Raw genomic sequence first — 14328 nt, forward strand, 5'->3', positions numbered from 1 at the left:
TGCCAATTATGGGATATGCACATCGCTAGACTTAATCTATTGGTTCTGAAAAGAGGGAAATTCATATTGTTTGTGAATGTAATAGATATTTTAAAGAAAGAGTGATATTGCACTGAGTGTGAAAATGGTGAGTTCTTCAAACATAAAGCGTTGTTAGAGGCCATCATAGAAAACAGTTACATATAAGCTCATTTTTTCTCTACACTTAAATCCGTGTTGAAAGATGTTTAGCTTACATCTTGTGTCTAAATATTCAAACTATCTATTGAAGAATTTCATTGGTTTGGGTACTTCACCCTGTTTTGCTTTGTCCTTTATACTAAGATCATAATCTGTTTTTTAGAAAAATAATTCCTTCCTCTTGCACCAGATCAACTAGATTTGACAGCCACTGGTTTTTTAATAGTTTTGTTGCATTATATGACTACCACACATCTACACCTTCATCTCACGCCATTCTTAGTCTGTGTATTTATTTTATTCTTGTGCTTCTTTAGTTCCTTCATCTAATCAGTTATACCAGAGCATTACAGATCACCACATACAGTGTTGTGTGTTTTCTCTTGGTACATCTAACTAATATTAAAATAGTTCTTATTATGTGCACCTTAATTCCTCATTCTGATGTACCAAGATGAAGATCTCTCAGCATGATAATGAAAACAACTATTTGGGCTTTCAAAGAAGTTTTATTTTTCGATAGAATCTCATTAAATAATAATACATTCCATCCAGCAATGTTCCAGTGACATTATCCCCTCTCTGTAGCGTTCCTCTGGAAGTACTGCTAAGTACCCATCTGTAGCCACACTGGCTTCTGGATTGGGCGAAAGCACTGACTAGCAAGGAATTTCTTCAATTTTGAGAATAGCTGAAAGTATGACGGAGCCATATTTGGGGGATGGGGGGATGTTCCAGCACTTCATAGTCCTCATCCCACAATTCCATATTGCCAAGACACTTTTTAGGACAGGTGCATTGTCACAATGGAAGATGAAGATTTTTTTTTTTTTTTTTTTTTCTTTAAGCTGGCTCAGTTTTCGCGTATGCCGGCATCTAGTTTCATTAGAAGTTGAGAGTAGTGTTCTATAGTAATAGTTTTTCCTTCTTCAAAATAGTCAATCAACAAAATTCCTTCTGGCTCCCACAACATCAATTTTATATGATCTTGCCAATGGCACCGTTCTCGACTTCTTTGGAGCTGAAGAACCAGCTTCTTTCGACTGCATGGGCTGCTATTTGCTATTTGGATTCGATTGTGTAGTCGTAAATCAATGTTCCATCCACTGAACACGTATCGATGCAGAAAGTCATTTCGGTTATTCATAAAATGCACCAAGCCCTTTTCAAAAGTATCACATAAATGTGTTTGTGACTTGCAGTGAGCACACGTGACGCCCATCTAGCGCAAAGCTTTCTCGTGTTCAATTCCTGGTGCAAAATGCGATAAATACGTTCCTTTGATTTCCCTGGAGCATTAGCAGTTTTACACACCTTCATATGCTGATCTTCCAAAATCAGATCATGCATCTTGGTGATAATTTCCAGTGTGCTTGCACTTTTTGGACATCCTTTGTGTGGATCAACTTGGATGCTTTTGTAGACATGTTTGAACTGGGCCACCCATTTCTTCACATTGGAAATTGAAGGTGAAGAGCTGCCATACACACTTACCAGTGGAATGACTTGCAATTTTACATGGTGTCTACAAATGTGTACTTACTAACAGGATTGGGGGTGGGGGGAAATCACATGAGTGGTAATGCAATCTATGGGTGAGGCAGAGAACTTTACAGACAGCCATTGTAGTTGATTCTTGATTGTACTTTTTCTTTTTATGAAATTGTTATATTCAAATAGCTGCTAGGCAAGATCAATGTTGACTGCCTCCAGCTTGATACATCGTCGTACTGAGTATGAGGAGGAATCAGTTAGTGAATTGGTGAATGAAATGTGATTGTCAGTTTTGTTAGAAACCCGTAATTATACCAGTGCTGGTTTTTCTATTGTAATGGTGAGGTCTTTGTCCTCTTCCTGCAGTTTCACCTCTGATAATGTGCCTCAGAAATTTATTTCCATTACAGTAATTAGATACGTATTTCCTGTCACTTCAAAAGATCTTAAAAATCGATATTTGCTTCCAGGTCCCAGGTAGTCATGGTTATTATGGCATATAGTTCAAATATATATGAGGTAGATCTGTGCGAAATATCTGGTCTAGTGAACAGCAAAGTCCCTTTTTCCGTGAGGGATGCACTTGTGTTTCTGCAATTTGCATGCTTCCTGGATTCAGCTACTCCAACAGTAAGTTTTAACTATATATTTTTTTTAATTATTTAATTTCATGCATTAATGTTTCTACTTGATGTAAATGCTCTCACGTTGTTTCAGTTTGGACTAGTGTACTTAGATCAGAACATCACCAAGGTATTACTAAATAGGAATTGTCTGAACAAGCTTAGCACAAATGGTTCCTCCAAAAACACAGCTCACAGTACTGTTATGCTGCCAAATGTTGTTTCACTGTACTCATGTAACATTTATACTAACAAAAAACTCATTAAATAATAGCATCATTTGTAAGAATGTCATTGTATCATTAAGACTTTTGATGAAGATCGCTGGTTGAAAGTGAATTGATTGGGGGGACGGGGGGGGGGGGGGGGGGGACTGGTACACCTGCTTAATATAATGTAGGGCCCCCACGGGCATGCAGAAGTACCGCAGCACAACGTGGCATGGACTCTATTAATGTCTGAAGTAGTGCTGGAGGGAACTGACACCATGAATCCTGCATGACTGTTTATCAATCCATAAGAGTATGGGGGGATGGAGATCTCTTCTGAACAGCTCCTTGCAAGGCATCCCAGATATGCTCAGTAATGTTCATGCCTGGGGATTTCTTTGGCCAGCGGAAGTGTTTAAACACAGGAAAATATTTCTGGACCCACTCTGTAACAATTCTGGATGTTTGGGGTGTTGCGTTCCATTGGAATGAATGCAGGTGATCAGACAGGATGCCTACATACGTGTCACAAGTCAGAGTCATATCTAGAAGTATTAGGGGTCTCATATTACTCCAACTGCATTCGCCCCACACCATTACAGAGCTGCCATCAGCTTGAACAGTCCCCTGCTGACATGCAGGGTCCATGGATTCATAAGGTTGTCTCCATGCCCGTAAACATCCATCTGCATGATACAATTTGAAAGGAGACTTGTTGGGCTAGGCAACATGTTTCCAGTTATCAACAGTCCAATGTCGGTGTTGACGGTCCCAGGCAAGGTGTAAAGCTTTGTGTCGTGCAGTCATCAAGGGTACACGAGTGGGCCTTTGGCTTCGAAAACCCATAATAATGATGCTGTTTTGTTGAATAGTTCACATGCTGACACTTGTTAATGGCCCAGCATTTAAATCTGCAGCAATTTGTGGATGGGTTGCACTTCTGTCACATTGAACAATTCTCTTCAGTCGTCATTGGTCCTGTCCTTGCAGGATCTTTTTCCGGCCGCAGCAATGTCAGAGATTAGATGTTTCACCGGATTGCTGATATTCACGGTACACTGGTGAAATGTTCGTATGGGAAAATCCCCACTTCATTGCTATCTCGGAGATGTTGTGTCCCATCACTTGTGCACTAACTATAACACCACATTCAAACTTATTAAATCCTGTAGCAGCATTAATTGATCTAACTATTGTGCCAGACACTTGCCTTATACAGGTATTGCCGACCCCAGTGCTGTCTTCTGCCTGTTTACATAGCTCTGTATTTGAATATGCATGTCTATACCATTTTCTTTGGTGCTTCAGTGTATTTCTCTACCATAGAAAACTGCACAAAAACAAATATAGAGTGCAATAAATGGGAATAGGTTGATTCATTCACTGATACTTTCATTCTTTTGTAATCTGTCTCCTACAATAAAGCATTGGAGGCAGAATCCATAGCATGTCACAGTAATATGTCTCAAATGTATTGCAACTTACTACATCAAATTACCGAAGTACATCGTAAGAAAGCAAGATTCACAGTATCTCAGAAAAATACCTACATGATCTGCTTTGTGAATAAAACTGTAAGTGGTAGTACTGAGTGGGTTAGCACAGTGGTTAGCACACTGGACTTGCATTCAGGAGGATGATGGTTCAAACCAGCATCGGCCATCCTCATTTAGGTTTTCCATGATTTTACTAAATTGCTTAAGGCAAATGCCGGTATGGCTCCTTCAAAAGGGCATGGCTGCTTTTCTTCTCCATCCTTTCCTAATCTGAGCACGTGATCTGTCTCTAGTGACCTCATTGTCGACGGGATGTTAAACATTAATCTCCTCCTTTTGTAAGTGTTTGTAACTGTCAAGGCTGAATGATACCTGTCTATTAGTACCTTGCATGCACTGTAGAGCTTCCTGCAATCCCATAGAGCAACGTGGAAATGTAATACTGTTAGTATTTTTCTACTTTCTACAAGTGATTTCTTCGTTCATCATCCACCCCGCTGTATAATTACATTGCTTTCAGTAAATGAGAAGGAAATGGACATATGCGTGATACTTGTCATAAAAAATTATACTAAATAAGAATTTACTTTGTTCTCCTGTACTTGGGTAATTGTAGTGAACAAGAATTTAAGTGTTCCCTCCAAAATTCTCACGTGTGGACTAGGAAAATATGTAGTGCCTGATAAATGTATCTTGTTCTTGTTTCTTCTTGCATTTCTCTTCTAACCATTCCTGCTGTCACAGTTTGGACTTGTCTCATTTTTAGACATCTGTATTCCCTTTTTCTTTTCATTTGCTACATTTTTACATTTTCTCCTTTCATCAGTCAGGGTGTATACGACCTGGGACAACCGGGAGATCCGGGAAAAAACCAGGAATTTTTTCTTCTGGGAGAAAACCCAGAAAAACCTGGGAATTTCTTAGAATTCCGGGAATTTACATTGTTTTAGTTTTCAGTTAAATTTTTGTAACTTTGACTGGAAAGAACCAATACTCTAACAAAGAATATTACTGTATCTCGCAACTGCAGAATAATACTGCGGCAATAAAACACGAACAGAGGGGGGGGGAATAAAACTTAAGTTGCAAAAGGAAATGCACCATATACAACAACAAAACACAGTGCTCATACAAGCGTCTGCCAACAGCAAAATGTGTCAAAAGGGCTTAGGAAGTCTAGGCAATGTTTCATAACAACAAATTGCCTCCTGTGAGGGTGACGTCACAACTGTTTACATTATATTCGTTTGAGCGGTTGCGAGCGAGCTTATGCACATGTGTAGTTAAATTGCATATGAGTAGTACTTTCTCCCACTTCTGGCTACAGAAGTGTGGCAATTAGCTGTATAAGTAAAAGCAGCAAGCAGCCATATGCTAATTGGAAAAATTTTGCTGGTACGCCTAAGCTGCCAGATTCACGTATGCGCAACAGGCCTGATTCATATTATTGAGGAAAAAGACCTTGTTTCACAAAGCACCTAGCATCCAGCGCACGTTGGTCTATCGATTACTCATATGGTTTTGAACAAATTATAAGTTGATTTCTGAATGAAAAAAATCATAAGTTGATTTTTGAATGCGTGCATAGTGTACGTGATGTCTCTGCCAGGGAATCCCTGTCGCATCCAGAAATAAACTTTCCTGCAGACAAAAGGGGACGGGTCTATGCGAGCTGAGTCGAATAAAGTCGAACAGATGAATGCTAATCGCTGTTTACGTGGTTGACGGGGTTTGCAAACGATCAGTGTTGTTATAATTACTAGTGAATTCCATAGATTCAGACTACCAGAGTGGAAATAAATGACTTGTAGGAATAACAGGCAACAAAGATTACATACCGTCTTCTCCGCATATCCAAGAAAATGAAATTTTGACAGAAAATTTTTGGCCAGACCGCTACACTACTGAGGGCCAGTTATACAGTCCCTGACTGGCAGCCGCTCAACTTCTGTTCTGGGAGTAGCGCGGAAAACGCGTTGTACGAACAGGTAATAATGCCTAACCGGAGAATAAATGCGGGATAACTAAACCGGTAATTGTGGCAGGGTTAGTTAACCAGAGAAAAATTTTGACACTGGCAGGAATAGTTACAGAGTTAGTGATGACAAGATTGTTTGTTAGAACGAGGAAGGAGAACAAACGGAGACTGTCACAAATTATGGAAGTATATGACGATTCCAAATGTATATAAAAATTACATGCTACTACTTTTCGATCTCATGCTTCTGAAGCTAGAGAGTATGAATGAAATGTGAAATTATTTCCTAATGAAAAACTTTTTGCTTGTAGTAGGCCTAATGGGCTTTTGATATTGGTGCTTCCTGAATTATATTCTGTCGTGTTATAAAAATGACCATTTGTGCCAAAACAGTCTCATTTATTTGGTGTGTGCAACAATTGCTGAAATATTAGGCAGACCTATTTCGTTTTATCTAGCAGACAGTGACAAAATACGCGTAATCAGATCGAGAAATCACACCAGTCTTGGGCACTACCTGTATTAACAGCTTTTCTACTATTAGACAACGACATTTCGTTTTTCCACGTAGCAAAATGTTTACGAACTTTGATGAGGTAATAGATTTTTTTCCCAGAAAGGAAAGTATGCCATATGAAGCTGTGGCAAGATTAGAGAGGGGAAAAAAAAGCTAGGACTTAAGGATTGAAGAAATGTGTAGTGCCTTGCTTGTCTATTGTCTTTACTCATTTTATGTATCCCATATTTAATTTTATGTGACACAAAACAGCAAGTTATTAGCTAATAGGCAGTAAAGACTACAAATTTTCTGAAGAGTTTTTGTTCTGCCGGTTACAAATAATCCCATCCAGTATTAATTATGAGATATTTTTTTTAAAAGAGGGGCAGGATGTCAAACCAGCCGACTGGGAGCAGGAGAGGCACCACACGAGATTTTAGTTTCCACTGGCCTGAATATAGTTTGATGGCACCCATCACAATTACAGATTTGAATTCCACAGAGCGAAATACAGAGACGTGTGATGGAAGAATGCCGTGTGAAGAGGCGTGGCACTGCACTTCGGCACACTTAAGACCAAATAACATGTCTTAGTTCCCTCGAAAATATATGTTTTATGTATCAGACTCTTTAGAAAGATGTGCGCTACAAAATGAAGATATTTTTTAAAAGTCGATTTTTTAAATTTTTGGCGTTCCACCTCAAATGCTCAAGGGAGTGGGAGCGCCACTATCTAATATTGCCGCGGTTCGGAAATAATGTAGACTCGGACCTGATGCTCAGAGCAGTCTTGAGTTGTAGTAGGGAGGCGGTAGTCTCCACGTGACCCATGTTTACGTTAAGTTATTTTGCTGTTTCCTCTTCGTTTGTTGCTCTCACGTCAAATGAAAACAAAACAGATTTCTGTGGCCAGGTGGTATCAAGTGAATTAAAATACATTCACATAATTATGGAAGGGTCTCCCGCGTCATCGCCTACGCTCCTCAGAGTATAGGACCTCATCATCATCATCATCAAAATATGTTATTAGTTTCAGATTTTATTTTGCTTCCAACTTTCTGACAGTCAAGTTTTAATCGCCTTGCAGAACAATGAAGTTATTTTTGTCAGTTTCTTTTTTAAGAAATTTTACTTTTATTAATCTTTTCTGCTGAGGTAGTCAATGTATTTGAAACGAAGTGTTTAATTCCACACTGTTGGCTAGTTTCAACTATTCACTGTATTTCAAGTTCACGTTTTCACCATCTAGCACGTATGGCATTATGCCATAATAAAGTACCAAACATGAGATAATACAGTACTACTACTCCAAGAAAATTTACATCTGAATTTGCGCATACGAATGTGCACTTCAAGCCAAATTATGCATTTTAGTATGGTCCACAAAATTCCCATGCTCTTGGAGTATCCTCTAATGTCTTGTTTCTTTTATGACATAATGTAAGATCTTTTAATTTTTTACACGTATGAACATACGGGCTTCCTGCGCCATCGTAGCTGTGCAAGCACGCCGCCTGTTATCTGGTGCTCTCTGCAACTGCTGAAACGAATCTTATTTCTAACTGGTCGTGGGAAAATATTCCGAATGATTCTTTGAAAAGCGTTACTTTCAAAGTAAATTTCCTTTTACACAAGATAAACTCTGTGCGCAATTATCCAGTGAATTCATGAAGCGTTTGCCTCTTATTCAAAAATCAAATCTTTGAGGACGATCAGTTAGAATATTTTCAAGCCCAGAAGATCAGACATTTATGTTGTTGTTAAAAATTTTACTGGCGCATTTGTGTGATGTATCTTAAAGCGTAACACGCGCAAAAAGATCAACATTATGTGTGAAAGCTTAGCTTCTCTTACAGCTTATTAATCTTAGAGACCAATATTATACCTGAAAGCTTTTCTTTTCTTGTAGCAGCACTATGCCTATTAATTGAAACCATTACCTTTTCTTATTTGTTTGTTCGCGCTACTTAACAGTGATGTTGCTATTGGCTGACTACATCACGTGTCGTATGCTCAGAATCTGCTGTCATCGGCTGGCGAGATCACTTGACATGAGCTACGACTGGCTTACAAAAGCGCATCACAGTCTTGATTTCAATCCTTCTGAAAGTAACATGTGGTGTTTGGTGGAATTCAAATTTATACTTTCGTAATACGAAAATATTCAGTGTACATGTTGCTGCATATCAGACATCTTTCCAAAACGTGTTTTTTCTCCTGAGTTTCGTTTTCTAAAGTGCCAGGAAATTCTACGCCGTTGTATCTTGTGCATTATTGAAGGATTTTTGGTGGGTATAGTTTTTTTGTTTATTTGATCCTCTGCTGCCTCCACTATTTCGTCATGGTTTCAGATAAAACACAGTTTAAACAGAGTTCAAAAGACTTTTTGACAGGCAACTCTTTCTGCTGTGTAGATGAATATCTTAACAGGGACTGTTAGACAAGGTTAAGGAAAAATGTATGGTAGATTTCAGTTTTGACAGCACTTGGTCACAACAGTCAAGATCAGTGTATGATAAATTTATTAAAAGTACATAACTATGTTTCAGTCTGACAGTGCATTAATTCTGTAAGTATTAGCAGTTCTAGTTTACTGTAATGTATTCACATACTTTGACAGTCTCCTGCCAAATGATCGGGGTAGTGTGTATTATCCAAATGTTTTTATGTTTTACTTTCTAACTTGTTCCACAATCACGAGAATCATCTTATTTTTGGTTCCATGGAACAAAAACTCAATCTAATCTTCAAAGCTGCCCATTCGTCTTCAGTTCTATTCCTTACCCCCCTCTTTCTGTCAGTTATTACTTAATGCTCCCATTGACGCATTCAACAACCTCTGGTTCTTTTGGCTTATCCATATCCCATCTCTTGATTTCCCACCTTTCAACAGTTTCTGCAGTTTAAATCTGCAGTGATGACCAGTAACTTGTGGTCAGTGTTATCAACTGTTTCTGGAAATTTTTTGCAGTTTAAAATCTCGTTTCTAAATCTCTGTCTTACTATTATGTTTCCAGGTCCCTTCCACTTGTACAACATTATTTTGTAATTTTAATCTTAAGTATTAGCAATGATTAAATGTTATGTTTGGTGTAGAATTCTTCCAGGTGGTTTCCTCTTTCATTCCTCTTTTCATCTGTGTTGCCCTACTTCTTTTCGTTTTTACACTTTTCCTACTGTGGAATTCCAGTCACTCTCCACAATTAAAGTTTTATCTCCCATAGTCCTCCTATTACCAGGCTTTTTTTGTTTCACTGAGTGCTACTCAGGCCATAAAGACACCAAATAATTTACTCCCCTCCCTCCTCCTCCTCCTCTCTCTCTCTCTCTCTCTCTCTCTCTCTCTCTCTCTCTCTCTCTCTCTGTGTGTGTGTGTGTGTGTGTGTGTGTGTGTGTGTGTGTGTGTGTGTGTGTGTTTTTTTTTTTAATGGACTAATATAAAAACATACATTGTAGTTGTTCGGTTAACAGTCATTGTTCTATGTTCACAATTGTTACATTCAAGAAACAAAAAGAAATTTAGGCTGGGGTCATATGGACCCAAGTGGTACTCACTGCAAAAAAACTGAGAATAAATTTTAATATGTTGTAAATACAGAACTAAACAAGCATCATTGGATACAGTTGACTCCTGAGGGAGAAAGTCACACATTTTGAAAATAATAGTGTGTGTTTGTGGAGGCGATATTTCCTGTACTTAGGGGTTCACATTAGCCACATTGGCTCTTGAAAGGTTAACAATTTGAATGATTTATTTTATCTCCTTATTATTTCAACCTCTTCCTATATATACAGAACTAGTGGCCATGTAAACTTGGAACTACTGTGGTGTGTGTTGATCATGTCTATCTCGACAGCTGTAATGCATAAACTGTGCTGTTGAAAGTAATTTACCCACATTCCTACTTCGTTATTCATTATTAGACCTACTCTTGCATTACCTCTCTTTGATTTTGTGTTTATAACCCAGTACTGACCTGGCTAGAACTCCTTTTCTTCCTGCCACCCACTATATCTAACTTTAACTCACCCGTTTACCTTTTTAAATTCTTTAACATAACTACCCAGTTAAAGGATCTAATGTTCCTCACTTCAGCCTGTAGAATGCCACTTGTCTTTCTCTTGATGAACACATCCTCCTGAGTAGGAGATGCCAGTGGGGACTATTTTACTTAGGGAATATTTTACTCGGTAGTATATACCATCATCATTAAAACATACAATAAAGCTGCATGTCGTTGGGAAATATAATGGCTGTAATTTCCCCTTGCTTTCAGCCGTTTGCACTACCAACACAGCAAGACCATTTTGGCTCATGGTACAAGCCCAGATCAGTCAATTGTCCAGACTGATGCTCTTGCAAACTGAAGAGGCTGATGCCCCTAGAAGCACATGTTGGTCTGACCTCTTCAAGATAGTCCTCCAATGGTTGCACCTATAGTACAGCTATTTGTATTGTAGAGGCCTGGAGGTCATCCACCTTGACAAGTTCCTTGGTTCTTGGATCATTAATTGTGTAAATGAGATACTGAAGAAAACCATTAAAACAAAAGACTTAATAAAGAAAGTGAGGTAATGAGAATGAGCAGGAAATATGGAAAAAAATGCAGGATGTAAGTTGTAATGGAAAAATTATTAAAGAAGTAGATGCTATCAAATGTTTAGAAAGTAATCTGACCAAGGAAGGAAAAAGTGCACAAACTCAATGTTTTTCACAAATGATGCTTGTGGCAAATTTTGAAGATCAGTTATCATCACACAAATTTTGAAGATCATTTATCATCACCATGTTTCAAATGATGAATTGCTGAGAAGAATTGTCCACAGAGCTTGCACAGAAGACTGAAATTGCAGGGCATGGTCGATGCATGAAACATGGAAGAATACCCAAATCAGAACTGTTCTGGTGACCAACACATGGATACATATGTAGAGGGAGACCTCATAACACCTGGAATGAACTTTTACGAAGGATCTTCAGTACAGGAACACAAACTGGGAGGAAGCTGAAAAACTGGCAGCTGACTGAATATGTTGTGCGAGTAGAAGTCGAAAGTTGTGCTGATAATCAGTTGTCCCATCTGGTTATAAGGAGAATGCAAGAAGGATAACACTGACACTTTGTGTTCCTAATGTTATTATGTGGTAAATGCTCAACACAATCTTGTTTATCTTGAATGGAGCACCACGAGATTTAATACCTTAGATGATAAACCTTGAAATGAGCCCATCATGCAACAGATATATAACATAAGATGATATCAGTGAATTTAAATTCGGGAAGATATACAGTTACAATAGAAAGCATGACATGTTATAGATAAAAAAAGTAATAATAAAATGTCAAAACCACAATAAAAGAAATGAAATCAACAGACTGTCATGTTTAAAACATTTTTACAGCTATAAAAGTTTGGCACATAAGTCATAAAAATGTATCTCTGTGAACACAGTTTGTCCGCTCAGCAAGGTTGCCACATTACAGGATTTTTTTGGACATGTATATTTTTTACAGAAATCTTATAATCTTGAAGTCACCCGCCAGATTATGTAAATTGTATCAATGTGTGAGCACACCACAGTTATGGACAACATTACTGCCCTCTTGAGTGTGGAGCTGTAAGTCTAGTGCAGACAGAACATTCCCAGCTGCCTTCGTGTTCTCATGTGTGCTTTCAGTCATTCAAACCTACACCATCGGAGATCTTTTATCTACTCCTTCAAGTAAGTGTACCTCCATTGGAGCATGTTTTCAGGCATATGGTCTCTTTAGTTACTTATCATCTCAGGGATCATTTTCTGCAGTTTACGCCCTTTAACGTGCTCACTCTGTATATCCTACTGTCACCTTGGAAGCTGTTACAGTTTGGTTTGCTTACAAGTTTTAAAATTCATGAGAGTGATTTACAGTAATGTGAGGCTGGCATGGCCATATTTATGGATTTGTCCGCCACTTCCTGTCAGAACAACTTCATATTTAAGGTAGTAGAATAAAAACACTACATTTATTTGCTAACTGTTAAAAGTATTTTAAAAAAATATCATACAGCATCACCAGGTGTAAAATAATCCCAGACAGTGACGAATAATAAATTAATGTAACTTAAAAAATGATATAGCTCCATACTTTCATATTGATAGGTCACAGATTAAGAAGTCATCAATGTACATAGTAAATGCTATGGTTATAATAGAAGGAAACATTCCACGTAGGAAAAATATACCTAAAAACAAAGATGATGTGACTTACCAAATGAAAGTGCTGGCAGGTCGACAGACACACAAACGAACACAAACATACACACAAAATTCAAGCTTTCGCAACAAACTGTTGCCTCATCAGGAAAGAGGGAAGGAGAGGGAAAGACGAAAGGATGTGGGTTTTAAGGGAGAGGGTAAGGAGTCATTCCAGTCCCGGGAGCGGAAAGACTTACCTTAGGGGGAAAAAGGGACTGGTATACACTCGCACACACACACATATCCATCCACACATATACAGACACAAGCAGACATATTTAAAGATAAAGAGTTTGGGCAGAGATGTCAGTCGAGGCAGAAGTGCAAAGGCGAAGATGTTGTTGAATGACAGGTGAGGTATGAATGGCGGCAACTTGAAATTAGCGGAGATTGAGGCCTGGTGGATAACGGGAAAAGAGGATATATTGAAGAGCAAGTTCCCATCTCCGGAGTTCAGATAGGTTGGTGTTGGTGGGAAGTATCCAGATAACCCGGACGGTGTAACACTGCGCCAAGATGTGCTGGCCATGCACCAAGGCACGTTTAGCCACAGGGTGATCCTCATTACCAACAAACACTGTCTGCCTGTGTCCATTCATGCGAATGGACAGTTTGTTGCTGGTCATTCCCACATAGAATGCATCACAGTGTAGGCAGGTCAGTTGGTAGATCACGTGGGTGCTTTCACACGTGGCTCTGCCTTTGATTGTGTACACCCTCCGGGTTACAGGACTGGAGTAGGTGGTGGTGGGAGGGTTACCTTAGCCAGCTTCATCCTGACCCACAACTTCTTCACTTTTGAAGATCAGACATACCAACAATTAAAGGGGAATTCTATGTGGGAATGACCAGCAACAAACTGTCCATTCGCATGAATGGACACAGGCAGACAGTGTTTGTTGGTAATGAGGATCACCCTGTGGCTAAACATGCCTTGGTGCACGGCCAGCACATCTTGGTGCAGTGTTACACCGTCCGGGTTATCTGGATACTTCCCACCAACACCAACCTATCCGAACTCCGGAGATGGGAACTTGCTCTTCAATATATCCTCTCTTCCCGTTATCCACCAGGCCTCAATCTACGCTAATTTCAAGTTGCCGCCACTCATACCTCACCTGTCATTCAACAACATCTTCGCCTCTGCACTTCTGCCTCGACTGACATCTCTGCCCAAACTCTTTGTCTTTAAATATGTCTGCTTGTGTCTGTATATGTGTGGATGGATATGTGTGCGAGTGTATACCCGTCCCTTTTTCCCCCTAAGGTAAGTCTTTCCGCTCCCGGGACTAGAATGACTCCTTACTCTCTCCCTTAAAACCCACATCCTTTCGTCTTTCCCTCTCCTTCCCTCTTTCCTGATGAGGCAACAGTTTGTTGCGAAAGCTTAAATTTTGTGTGTATGTTTGCGTTCGTTTGTGTGTCTGTCGACCTGCCAGCACTTTCATTTGGTAAGTCACATCATCTTTGTTTTTAGGTATACATAGTAAATGCAGTTGACATAAGTGAAGTTCCTCATGGGCAAGGTGTCAGTTCCTACACAAACAATGTTTCAGTAGAATGCAGTGTATTGCTGGGTGATGATAATGTGTTGTATATTGAAAGGGGCAGG

At 39.1% G+C, this 14328-nt stretch overlaps 1 protein-coding gene across 3 annotated transcripts in view; it reads left to right on the plus strand.

Moving 5' to 3' along the window:
- The window catches only part of LOC126161664 (uncharacterized), a 496787-nt gene that overhangs the window by 311072 nt on the left and 171387 nt on the right, over window positions 1-14328 (plus strand). For all 3 annotated transcript variants that reach the window (XM_049917659.1, XM_049917660.1, XM_049917661.1), the window contains exon 12: window positions 2145-2304. In XM_049917659.1, coding sequence (XP_049773616.1) covers window positions 2145-2304 — 160 coding nt within the window. The remainder of the gene's footprint in view (window positions 1-2144; window positions 2305-14328) is intronic.

The sequence above is a fragment of the Schistocerca cancellata genome, chromosome 2 (assembly GCF_023864275.1).
Source record: "Schistocerca cancellata isolate TAMUIC-IGC-003103 chromosome 2, iqSchCanc2.1, whole genome shotgun sequence".
NCBI classification, from domain to species: Eukaryota; Metazoa; Arthropoda; class Insecta; order Orthoptera; family Acrididae; genus Schistocerca; species Schistocerca cancellata.